This window comes from Cinclus cinclus, chromosome 1, assembly GCF_963662255.1.
Source record: "Cinclus cinclus chromosome 1, bCinCin1.1, whole genome shotgun sequence".
Taxonomy (NCBI): Eukaryota; Metazoa; Chordata; class Aves; order Passeriformes; family Cinclidae; genus Cinclus; species Cinclus cinclus.
The window spans coordinates 103,273,661-103,286,648 of NC_085046.1; the positions used below are offsets into that span (position 1 = coordinate 103,273,661).

The following is a 12,988-nucleotide window of genomic DNA, read 5'->3' on the forward strand; positions in this document are numbered from 1 at the left end:
GATTATGACCCAGAAAATTAAATTTCACAAATTCTTACTGGTTTAAATGATACTTACACAGTTTTACTGGATTCAAATGGATATAACTGAAAACAATGTACAGCTTGTTTGCACACCATGGCATAAAAGGAAATCACTTTAAAATTGTCAAACTGATGCAGTTAATTGCAATAAATCATTTGAAATAATCACTCTCATTTCCTTCATTTTCATTTAAGTTTTAAAAAAGACATTAACAGTTATATTCACTTCTAAATATATCCACATCATGGATGAGTTTGCAGCAATTTAAACTAATTAATTTCTAAGCCAGTTTAGATGCATCACTAATCAGATTCTGTGAGACCAGCTTGATACCAATGTGGGCAATAATACAGAATTCTGCTTACTCTACCTTAAGTTTATTAAGTATTCAGAAAACCACTGGGAGTAAAAACCAGTAGAAACCTGTTTTCTTGCTAACATCAGCAGCAAATAAAGAAGGTACATTTCCAGACTGAGGAAGAGGGAACAACTTTTACAGACATTTTTTCTTACATAGAAATCGCACTTTGAAATGTCAAGTGTTGCGTTCTGAAAGTTAGCTGCAGTGAGGAGCTTAAAAGAAAATCCTTGCCATAATGTTGAAAAGAGTGATGCAACATCAATATCTAGCTAACTTAAATGCTGCATTATCAGATTACTCAGAGATAATTGGCTTGCTTAAGTCTCCTCCAGGTTCTGGGAGACAGGTTGGTTTCTGAGATTCAGGGATTCAGAAAGGGAGCATCTTAATTATTCTTTAGTCCGACCTCCTGTGACAAGAATGATACAATTTCAACTTGCACTTTCTCAGTCAAATTTATGACAAGCTCCTCCTAAAATGACTGGCTGTTAAACTTGCTTTATCATCAGTCTGCCACCATGAAAGGATGAGACATTGGCAGCAGAGGCTCAGAAAGGACAAAATGCAGTTCTTAACAAACTGTGAAGGAGGATCTGAATAAACTGCTTCAGTAAAAATCAGGAGATACTTACTTGTATGTGGGCTTGGTTCTGACCAAACAGCTGCCTTGATGTATCTCCAGGTTTGATAGGGTTTAAGCCTCCTGGATGCTCAGATATTAACTATTCTCAGATATTAACTATTCTCTCTGTAACTGAGGGGACAGCATATATAGAAGTGTATTAATATGGCCAGCACCAGTAGTTGTTGCTATTACATATTAATGTCAAGAAATAGCACCTGCAGTGACATGCCCAAACACAATGGGACGTGGCACACACTGACTTGTGGAATATTGAAAGAGCTACTGATACAGTCTGGAAATTAGGTTTAATATTCACAGTTTGGGTGAGGTTTTCAAGAATCCAAATCCAGTTTAGGAATGTAAAGAGGCATGTTTTCCAAGTTATTAGCACCAAGTTATTAGGAACTTGCAATGTGCACTAGTAGACAAAGTCTTTACATTCAGCCATTACTCAGTAGGCAAAAAAATAAGTGATGGGTTTTTCGGAGCATGCTCAGATTTGAAAACTTCTAAATACATCTTCTAACTGTGGTGACTAGATACTTGCAGACAGTTCAACCCCCTGTGTTTCTGAAAATCTCGGGTTTGGTTATTGTACTGTGTTTTTAGTTAAAGATCTGTTTACACAGATATGTCTGTATTTGGTCAGCACAACTCCACATTTTAAAAAAATGCCCATTTTGTTTTATTAACATTATTGCCAAGAGGAAAATATGCAAATTCTGGAACTCGAGAGTGCTGCAGTAACACGTAACAAAGTATTATATCAAAGTGCCAGTGAAGTTGCTTCCTGGAAAAATATATAGGAAAATAATCTGATTTCATTATGATGAATATTATTACATTTATTTACTGTTACACATTCTTGTTCTAAGTGGGATAAACTACCATATTTCACAAGGTTTTCTTTGTTTTCCCTAAATACCTATTACAAAATTAAAATACTGATATTCAGAAAGCTTATTCATTTCTTACTATGGCGATTTTATGACATACAAGTTCTGAAATATAAAATACTTTTAAACACCCTATTTTTATCTGAAATTATAAGGTTTCATGTTTTCCATTACTGCTCCAATATGGGGGGAGATAAAATTTCAGTGAAGAGCAGAAAGCATTTGAACGGTTTGCAAGAGTTAGTTTAAGCAACAGATCAAGCAGTGTTTCCCCAATTTTCTCAGAAAAAAAAAAAAGTGTTGTACATGTGAAAAGATCTCCTTTTTCTTTTCCTTCATGTTTCATTGCATGTAGAGGTTGGTACTCTGTATCGAAGACCTTCTACCATGACTGTACCAAAGCATTTGAATCTTCAAACCTACAGGAGAGACTCTGTCCTGAACAGACTCACATCCTTATCCTTGAAGTTCTTGGTGGTGTTTTTCCAGATTCTTTGTTTCTAGCCAAAGGTTAGGGTAGGGCCAAGGCCAGAACAGTTTCTCTTCTGATTTCTCTCAGCCTGACTGAATTTCAGTAGGTATATATGATACCTGTGTGCCATGAATAGAGCCAAGTGCTAATTGCTTGAGACCAGTAAAGTTCACAAGTTTTGGGAGTTAATTATATACCATCAGTGATCCACACTGGGTAATAACTTTCAGTTAATGTGAAATTTTTTTTCCAGAGATGCAGTTATTTATAGACTCCTGACTTTTGGGCCACAAGAGCTGAAATGCTTAAGCTGTGTGCTGTTAATGTACTGGTCATTTTTATAGAGAGAAGTTCAGCAGTAGCTGTGTAGTACAAGGAGTAAAGTGGGTCTCCTGGGAAGCCTAAATGCCCTGGGTTTTGTCTGTGCATCCATAATTTGTGATAATATCCTAGTGATAAACTGCATTTAGCAGACATCTTTCGCTGTCTTACCTGTTCCCTGCACAGTAATTCAGCTTCCCTGAGATAGCAATTAAGCTTCTGACTGGTATCAGCAGCTTCCAGCAGAAGAAATTAAAAGGAGAAAAAAATCTGCTGGAGAAATATTCACCTGTCATCCACTGGGTATGCACATGCAGATTTTCCAGCTCAATTCATTTGAGATGCAGGATGAGCCATATTTAGTCTCACCTTCAGGAGATCCTTCACTGTATCCAGCTGGAATTCCAGCTGGAAGCACCCTACTTGCAAACAAAAATGTCCAGACTTAAAAGAAAGTCACCAGCAATGGCTTTAAACCTCTGAGCACATGGGGTATTAAGTCTGTGGTGCTACTGTGTGCCAGAAAAAATAAATACTTTGTATAAATTTCTGCAGGATTTTAGTTATATGTTTTGCCTGTTTCCTAAACCAGTGAAGATTAGGCTTTCATCAAATAAGGTATCAGCTTGGTGGTGAGGGAGGTCTGGAAAAAGCATGGCCTTGGCAGAATTCCTGATGGTGTGGTGTCTAAATTTCAGTAGTTCTCATTTGGAATAATGACATCCATAACTCACTGTGGTATTATTCCCTTGGGCAGTTTAAAACTTCTTATAAAAATCTTTGCTTCAGTTTTGTAAGAGTAAATCTCTACATCCTCAGAAACCATCTGCTTAGGTTTTTATTAAGATAATGCATGCTCTGTTTTCATACCAATTTCTTGCATGTAAAAATAACAATACAGGATCTGAAACCCTACTTTCAAGCATTACTCCCAACTCTAAAAAAAAAAAAATAAAAGTAAATAATTGTATAGTTTGAGTCTAACAAGGCAAGTCAAGCACTGCACCTCTAAAACCCAGAGGCTGCAGTACTGAAGCTTAGGTCTGCTGAGATCTGCCTGTATCTGTGGTGCAAGGGCACCACTGTTAACACACCCATTTAACAGACAGTAAATCACAAGACTGAGGTCTGTCTGTGTAGCATGGAACAACTCCTGCATTTTATTCTCATACTTAGTTGTGTACAAGTTAGAATCGTTGACTCAGAATGGTTCGAGTTGAAAATGATCTTAGAGATCATCTCGTTCCAATCCTCGTGCCATGGGCAGGAACACCACCACTAGACCAGGTTACTCAGGGTCCCATCCAACCTGGCCTTGAACACTTCCAGGGGTGATGTATCCATAAGCTCTCTGGGCAACCTCCAGTGCCTCACCACCCTTAGAGTAAATTTCTGCTTAGTATCTAATTTAAGCCTGTCCTCTTTTCAGTTTGAAACCACTGCCTTTGTCATGTAGCTATCCGTTCATATAAAAGAGTCCCTCTCCCTCCTTAAGATACTGGAAGGCCACAGTGAGGCCTTTGTGGAGCCTTTTCCAGGTGAAACATCTCCAATTCTCTGAGCCTGTCTTCACAGGAGAGGTCCTTCAACCAACTGCTCATCTTCATGGGCCTCCTCTGGACCTGCTCCAACAGGTCCACATCTTTCTTGTGCTGAGAAAGTTGTGTCCTTTGTTGCTCCTTTCAAACTGTGGAGTTCATGCTTTTTCTCAGAAGAAACACTATTATGTTACTTAATTTTAAATTTGCACGTTCATTTATTCTTGTTAATCAAGTTTACATAAAACTGCCAAATTAGAAATACATTACTGATGTGTCTCATCACTTGAACTGTTCAAAGCACTGGATGAATTTGATTCCTTCAAAATATTAATCTGCCTTGGGGTTCTCCTGAGCACCCATTCACTCAGTTAAAAATTTGAATTTGCATGCTGATGTTTGCTCCTGAGGGCTCATCTCCCCTAGTGAGCATGTTTAAACAACTGAAGTACTCTTACAATGAAACATTCAAATTCAAGCCTTTATTATTATGCAATCTGGGATTATTTTTTTTTTATCATTAGACTTCCTTCTGAACTGGGTGGTTGACACTCCCTGTTCCAAATTCCTGTCCCATGAGCTAGTTGTTTGGAAATACTGGCGAGGAAGACAAAAACCAAAAGACAAAAACTGTGGCTTCTTCTTTGGTTTGTTGTTTTTTCTTTTTAATCTGGAGAAAGTGTTTTTTTTCACTAGGCATTTGGGATTAAACTGTAACCTGATGGCAGTCCACAGAAATAGGGTAAAGATCAAAAGGAAAAGGAGAGTATAACTTGGAGGACTGATGCACTGGAAACAGTGAGGCTGATTCAAAGTGCTTTGGCTGTCTGAGGATTCTTGTTCATGACTTAACTAGTTTCTGGATTAAAACTTGCATATGCCCTGGGAGAGGAATGTGTACCTGCTTCAGCAGCATGTGCTCTCTGGAAAAAAACAGTGGAAACTAGTCTATGTTGTGTCAAACTGAGGGTTCTTCTAATATTCAGAACAAGTGATTTCTGATTAACTCTGTATCTAAACAATTTTAATGATTCACAAGACTAACTACTTTGACTTGACTCTCCAGTCAGATCAGTTTCCGTACAGAACTTCACTCCTTGATCTATGTCCGAGAACATATTTATCAGGGAATTTATACAGCCCTTTAAATACACTTCCTTATGTGAATTAAACTAGCTTCCACACTTTGAAAGTTCCCTGTGTATGAAGTGAGGATTTCTCCAAATTTTTCACGAGTCCTGTGATCCTGTAGTGTCCTCCTCCCTCTGAGTCCTCCTGCCGGGCAGTCTGTGCCGCAGGAGAGATGCAGAGATGAGTTTCCTCCTTCGCCCGCAGGGCCAAAACTCCGCATGGATGCGCTCTCCCTGCACCCACTGGATGCTCAGGCTCTCCTGGCTGGACAAGGAGAGCGCCAGCGTTTTGGCAATTTTCTTGGGAAGGACTGGTTTCGTTTTTCGAGCAGCTTGGCGTTCAAAACACCGTGGCCGCTTGAAGAGCCGCAGATCCTTCAGGTTGCCCTGGCGCAGGTTGCCAGGTGCTTGAGCGCGCACGAAGGAGAGCGGTGGGACCGAAAGCCTTTCCTTGTTGTGCCTCGGGGCCATTGAGAGCAGCAGCCTCCGACAGCGGCGGCGACCCCGGCATTGTTTTGGTGTCGTTTCTGCAGAGGAGCGGCAGGAGCTTACATCATTTCCAGTAATGAAGTGCCTGGGGTTCTTTTATGACTTGCACACTCTGCTTCTCTGGAGCTGTACAGTATGTGCTGCGTGACTCCAGGAAACCGAGGATTTGTTTTGACTTGCTGAAAGAACGTTTTGCTGTTTCTCTACAATTTCACCGTATGACTTGTCAATTCTCCCCCCCTCTTAAGAATAACTTCAGATTTAATTAGCTGAGTGCAAACATCTTTCAATGCGGTGTGGATTATACTCCTCATTGAGTACATTTACCAACAGAATGAAAGACGACTTAATCAGGCAATTCTGTATTTGTACTGCTGTGTCCAGAGAGCATGGTAGCTGTCAATAGACAGTTGCTATTGACTTTCTTTCCAGTGCAAGATGCCCAGTGATGTGGGGACCTGTCTTGTTGAGGCTTGCTTTTTAGTTCTGATACTCTCTCTCCTACCTAAGATGCCTTTTCAAGTGTGTTTCATTATCATCCCCCTCTCTGCTATGTAAGAAAAATTATACTTACGTGCTGTGCTGGGATGTACTGAAGGTGCTGGCATGTCCCCAGAAGTTCCCCAGTGACCTTTCCTAGTATATTTTAAGTGGTACAATTTATACTTTGCTGAATTGCAAAGTACGGCTGTTCATGAACTTTTTATTAGACAAGTTTGGCACCAGCTTCCCAAAGAGTTACCTGGATATGTGTGTGTGTGTGTGTGTGTGTGTGTGTGTGTGTATGTGTGTGCTTTGAATTCCTCTGTTCTGAATTTCAGTTTGCATTTCCACAACTCAGAGAACATTCTCCTGACCATGAACCACCCAGAGTGTTTCTGGGGTATCCTGATTCAAGCAGCAACCTCCACAACTCTCCATGAGTCCTGGAGTATATGACTGTGTTGCAGCAACAGCAGCTGATTTGCCTTCATGTGCTGTCACAACAAATGCTTTTTGACAGCATCAAGACCAATGAAAAACAACACAACATTTATAATCCCCTTTGTAAAACTGTCATCCTTTCTGTTAGTTCCAGGTATTGACCTTGTCATGAGCACTTTATAAAGCACCTTTAACCCTATTAACTATTCACTTCCCCAGAGTTAAAATTTGACAAGTCCATTTTTAGCCATCTCTTCTCTCAGAGATGCCGTGGTTTCAGTTTGATTCTTCAGAAGTGAATCATAGTTTCAAAACCCTCACTACCTGAAACACTCTTTTTTTCCATTAGCATTCAACGTGTTTAACATGGGTTCAGACATGTTATCAGAAACTTATACTAGAGTCCTTTAAAAAAATCCCGTGTGATTTCATGCCCTGGAAACACCTTTTACACTGTAACTATTCCTACAGCTATGGGGAGATAGGAGACATATGGATGTGAGCTAGTCAAATTAATACCATAATGGCTTCTGGCTCAACAAGCAGATACAGTGCAAACAGAGAACAGAACAGCTGTAGTAGTTACCTTTTATGTGGGTGGCATAGACATCTGCCAATTAAAATGATCTGACGAATCATTTCTTGCCATATGATTACTGTTAATAAGAATTTATGTTAACAAGTTTGTGTCTGAACTTTGCACAGGTTCATGCCTGCATTTATTTTGTTAAAAAATAGAGCATATCATGGTTGTTTTTTGTTCTTAATGGACTTTCTTTCCTCCCTTGAAAGCATTCCAGGACTTCAGTAATGCAGAGCTGCAAAGTAACCCTTAAAGGAAGATGTTTCAATCTCCATGTAGTGCTTTCTGTATGTAATTCTGTGCATACAGAACAACAGTTTTAACCTGGGAATCTCAAGCTAAGCTTATAACTCCACATAGCAGCACTTAAAAAGATAGCATAGTCTTCAAAAGGCGAACTTTTAATGAAGTCTTTGCTATTGCACACATTTATACTTACTCTTTACCACTGACTGACCGGTTTTAGCCATTGACTTCATTACACTAATTCTCTGTGTAAAATCAAGTGATTTTTTTTTCCAGAACTGATGTTATATTTATGGTGAGAAATTAGGCATGGCAAAATGTTCTTTTAAATATGTTCTCAACAATTTACAGAGCATTTCAAAGTGTTCAAGAAGTCTGTGCAACAAGTGAGACATTTTATAGAAAGAAATACACAAGTCCAAGCATGGTGAGTGTTAACAAACTTTGATAAAGGATGATTTGAGAATCTCTCTCTCATCAGAAAAATGTGGTTTGAGATTCTGCATATAGTAGGACAAGATAGGGAGACAGAATCAAACAATTGCAATAAAACTATTTGAAGTACAGTTTAGCTGGGATAAGTGGATGGAGACTTACCATCCTTGTGAATCTTGTTTGGGAGCCATAAACAGAGAAGACGTTTTGGTGGAAGGACTTGTACCCACGGGACTTAGGACAGTTAGTAGAAAATATATTGTGGAAAAAAATCCCAAAAAGACTAAGGAGGAACTTGGTAAATAAATACTTTCTCTTCCTATTTGCCCTACTAGCAGTTCTGCCACTCACATAGGAGGAATAGAAGACATTGATAAGCAAGACATTACTATGGCACGTAGATCGACTTTTGGGGGCTCTTTGGCTAACAGCCTCATCTTCACCTCTGCTCTGTCCATGCTTGCTGATGCTGTGATATCACACTTGCATCCATTTTCCCCGCAGCATCAATAAAACAAGAACTCTGCTATGTTTTTTTCAGTGTCATCCTGCATTACCACCTACAAGAAGACGCCTCCTCCAGTCCCACCGAGAACTACCACCAAACCCTTTATTTCCATCACAGCCCAGAGCAGCACAGAGTCTGCCCAAGATGCATACATGGATGGGCATGGACAGAGGGGTGATATCATCAGTCAGTCTGGACTTAGCAACTCCACGGAAAGCCTGGACAGTATGAAGGCATTGACAGCTGCTATTGAAGCTGCCAATGCACAGATCCATGGCCCTGCAAGCCAACATGTAGGGAACAATACTGCCACTGTCACCACCACCACCACCATTGCCACTGTTGCAGTAGAAGATAGGAAGAAGGACCACTTCAAGAAAAACAGATGCTTATCTATTGGAATACAGGTACAGTACATGACATAGATCACATGCTTGGCCATTGTTTTGGATTTCTGCATCTGTTTTACTGCTCATTATACAATGTTTTGTGTATTTTTCTTCTTGTCCTGACAGGTACCTATGTAGAACTTGCATCAGCATAATCATTCTGCATGGTACTAATGATGTTTTCCTAATTTATCATAAATACATCGGATACAAGGATTTTTTTTTTGAGTCTTTGTGCTGTTTGTTATTCAACTCTGTTAAATTACACACATGAGCACTAATCTATGAATCATAACACAGTGGGGGTCAGAAAGGCATGAATTAAATCACTGAAAGGGAATGTGTAAAACAATGATTTACATTACACTATCACCAAAAAATATTTTCATCCAGCCTCACTGAATTAATTGTTGCTGCTTATTCATGCATTTCATAATGACTGGTAGCCACTTGAATGAGGCAGCATTGTTCCTATCTCAGCCTCAAGAGCAGAAGATCCTTCTGATTTGCCCTTGTTAAAGAAAATTACATTTTGTTACCTCTAGTGGAATGAAACAAGAAAACTAACCCTGCCAAGGTTCATTCCTGTTTACAGAAAGGACAAGAGTAAATAAAACTAGACTTTAAACTAGACTGAACTAGATTTCTTAATTAATCTTTCCCAATCCCCTACTCCCCACAAAAAAATGATGTGCATAGGACTTCTGACTATCTGCTTGCAGATTAGCTTTTGTAACAAAGTACTTGCAATTAAAATTAACTGAGTATCAACACAAGTTTTGACAGATGAATCTTGAGCAAATAGAATAGCAATCCACAGCTTATCGGTCTTCACAAGAAGACAGAATTTTTTTTCTTGCAGAAGGTAGTTGTAGGCACAACACTGTGTGTCTGGACAGGCTTATCTGATTAGTAAAGTCTAAGAATTAACTATGAAATCTCTACATCAGTCCAATGAGATAAATGAGAGGTGCTGTGCTGAAGTATGCCATCCCAGGGGTAACTGCTGGAGAAGCTGTGACTTTACTCTCACTTCTTCTTGGAAGGGCAACAATAACCATTGCCTGTGGGTTCAATTCACTGCCTTTGTTATAGACTTTTACTGTGTCACATCTGTTTGTTTTGGGTATATTCTGAAAGAAGGGTTGATGTTCAATGTTAAACACAGGAGAAAGATCCAGGTGGGACAGGGATAGAGGAAAACTGTTATATATTCCCATTACCATCCAAGCCTAAAATGCCATTATATTATTGTAATCCCTTATTTCACCAATCCAAGAAACTAAGACTCCTTAGCAAAGACCCTGCAAAATAATGGGCTCAAGGAAATAATTTTCATGTTTGCAGAAGCCAAAATGGTAATGTGAATCATGGTACTTGAGAGACCACCTCCATGCTATCTTTTCTTAAGGTAGTGTTGCAAGTAACAAATGCTGCTTTTGAAAGGTGTAGAGGCCTCAGTTTCCTGAGATTTGAGGAAAACATAGCTCCAAATGTTCTTCAAGCCTTTGACAATCTCCCTCTTAAACTTTGCAGTTTACAGATGACCAGTATAATCACATGAAATAGTCAAGAAATCTGGGGATGGTACATGAGGGTGTGCCAAGGCAGTATTTGTGTACTGTCCAACGAAGATATGGTACAAACCACCTGGAGCTGGGATGACATAAACCAAAACCTTCAGCAGTGACACAGCCTTATGCGAGTCCTGCCTGTGCGTGGTCCCATCCTCACAGCTGTGCACATCAATGAGATTTTTAGAGTCAGACAGGCTTCACAGATAAAAGAAATTTACTTCACTAGTCTGCTGTCTGATCCATTTTGCAGTATCGTTGCACAAGCAGTCATGCTGGTACAGCTGAAGGGGTAGTGTGGGAGTAGAAATACCTTAAGATAGATGTTGATGCCAGAAATTACTTCTCTTATAAACAACTGCCCTAAAGGTGGTAGGTACGCTGTCAGTCCTCTGACTGGCAGTATGGAGTCAGTCTCTCCCCACTGAGCAAAGGGAGCCTAGTTCAGGCTCAGTCTGAACTCAGACCAACTGTGCACCTTAATGATAGCTCAACCCATCGCTGCAGAGCAGGGCAAGCTGCATTAGCCACAGGTATCTCCTTGGTTTTCTTCTTCCTCCTCTGCCAAATAAACCTAGTGTGTACTTCTGATGAACCTCCATGTGTGTCCTCTACACCCCCCAGTTACTCTTAGGACACTTCAAGCCTTTGTGGTAAATCTGCTGAGCAAACAAGCAAAATTAAGCAAAGAAAAGCCCTTCCATCAAAAGGTTGCTAGGTTGCTTCACTCTGTCAATTATGGGATTTAAGGTGTATTTATCTCCCCAGAGCCCTCAGTATCAAGGAAGTAGCTCACCTCACAGAACAGCTTCTGTAACTCCCTTCCCTCACTGAACACTTTTCCTGCACAGCTTGGTCAAGTGGCTCTCAACAAGAAGTTGCAGGTGGAACAACCAGTACGGCTGGATATTTTGCACACCCATGGTCAGTTTGAGGCTACAGGTCACCTCTTGACACTGCTATGGCCCAAAAGTTCTGTCTGCTGGAAAATGTTTTTCTTCTATGAGTATCCATATTATATATAGCATTGGGGATTAACAATTACACTGACTGGACCCAGAATATTGTGATTTTGTTCAAAGACACATCTGTGGTTAAATTTTAGCTTTATTCCATTGGCACAAATGTCCTCATGGAGCTGGAGATGGAGATGTGGTATTAAGTTCCACCCTGTGTCCTTGGGACCACCTGTTTGCAAGATGAAGCAGTAAAGATAGGGCATCTAAGACTCATATCTGCTGTCTTTAAATCTTTTTTCTGCAGTGCTCTGATTTGAGGCACTAACACTTAAACAAAATAAACACACAGTTTTGATAGGAGTCCACATATGCGTCCATGCACAGATAGAAGGAAAAATCAAACAAATGGTGATGCACAATACCTGGATTACAGCTGCTCAGAGATGTCCTCTGACAAACCTGAGTATCCAGCCTCCGTAAAATACTGGATAAAATCCATCTGCATGTTGCAGGTTGAAAGCTGTCTTACCAGAAATGCTTTATAAGATTAAGAATAATGAATATTCACTAATAACATCAGAAATGGGCAGAGCACAGAGAAACTGACTAGATGAAGGAACTCATGTACAAACTCCAGGTGCAGACACTCTAGTAGTTAAGGTAAATAGAAACTGCAAGCAGCCAGGTGATATCTCTGCTAAAACACATTCTTATTACCTGTCATGTTTTGGTTTTTTTAAGGTTGATGGTGCTGAAGAATCTACCATACCAGGTGACAATAAAGCAACCAGTAAGTTCCAGTCCATAGGAGTTCAAGTAGAGGAGGAGAAGTGGTGAGTAAAAGTTAATACTGTTTTTCTAAAGTAAATAATTATGCCACAGCTAATTTTTAAGAGCCCTAGTTCCTGCACACATGACCACATAAACCTGCTTCCTGGATGAATTGTTATATCACCCATCTGAAAAGCTGAGTCTTGTAAATGTTGTAGCTCTTGTTTTTCAGAGAGGATTTTTCAACATCAGTGAGAGAAATGTATATATGTGGCACTTCTCCTGCATTACATGGAAGTCCAATATGTGTACATATATAAGGGACCTCATATACTTTTAATAATCTCTTTTTTCACAGAAAATCTACCTAAACAGAGGACAGTGTTGCAGCTGGAGTATTAGTCTTGGGATGGCTGCAGCAGCATAGAACTGATGAGGAAAATTTTATCTTGATTTTCAGCAGAACTATTTCAGCCACATGTAGCAGTGCAGTGGCAGAGCCAAACTGAATGCTTTTACTCAGGTATCTCACCCAGACATCTCTGCATTACAATTGCTCCCTTGCAAAAACAAACAAATAAACAAACAAACAACAACAAAAAAAGTTGAGATTACAAAGAAAGCCTGTAAAACACTGTTTTCCCTACAATTTGTAGCATATCCTGAGTTAGTAAACAAATATCCTCCAAGGAAAAAAAAAATTAAAAGAAAAAAGAAACTAGAGCAGCTGATTTTAAGGGTTT

At 39.7% G+C, this 12,988-nt stretch overlaps 1 protein-coding gene across 4 annotated transcripts in view; it reads left to right on the top strand.

Moving 5' to 3' along the window:
- The window catches only part of DLGAP1 (DLG associated protein 1), a 132,033-nt gene that overhangs the window by 96,777 nt on the left and 22,268 nt on the right, over positions 1 to 12,988 (top strand). For 2 of the 4 annotated variants that reach the window (XM_062501043.1, XM_062501025.1), the window contains exons 6-7: positions 8,564 to 8,959; positions 12,216 to 12,307. In XM_062501043.1, coding sequence (XP_062357027.1) covers positions 8,564 to 8,959; positions 12,216 to 12,307 — 488 coding nt within the window. The remainder of the gene's footprint in view (positions 1 to 8,563; positions 8,960 to 12,215; positions 12,308 to 12,988) is intronic. The other 2 variants (XM_062501051.1, XM_062501034.1) reach the window with 1 other exon arrangement.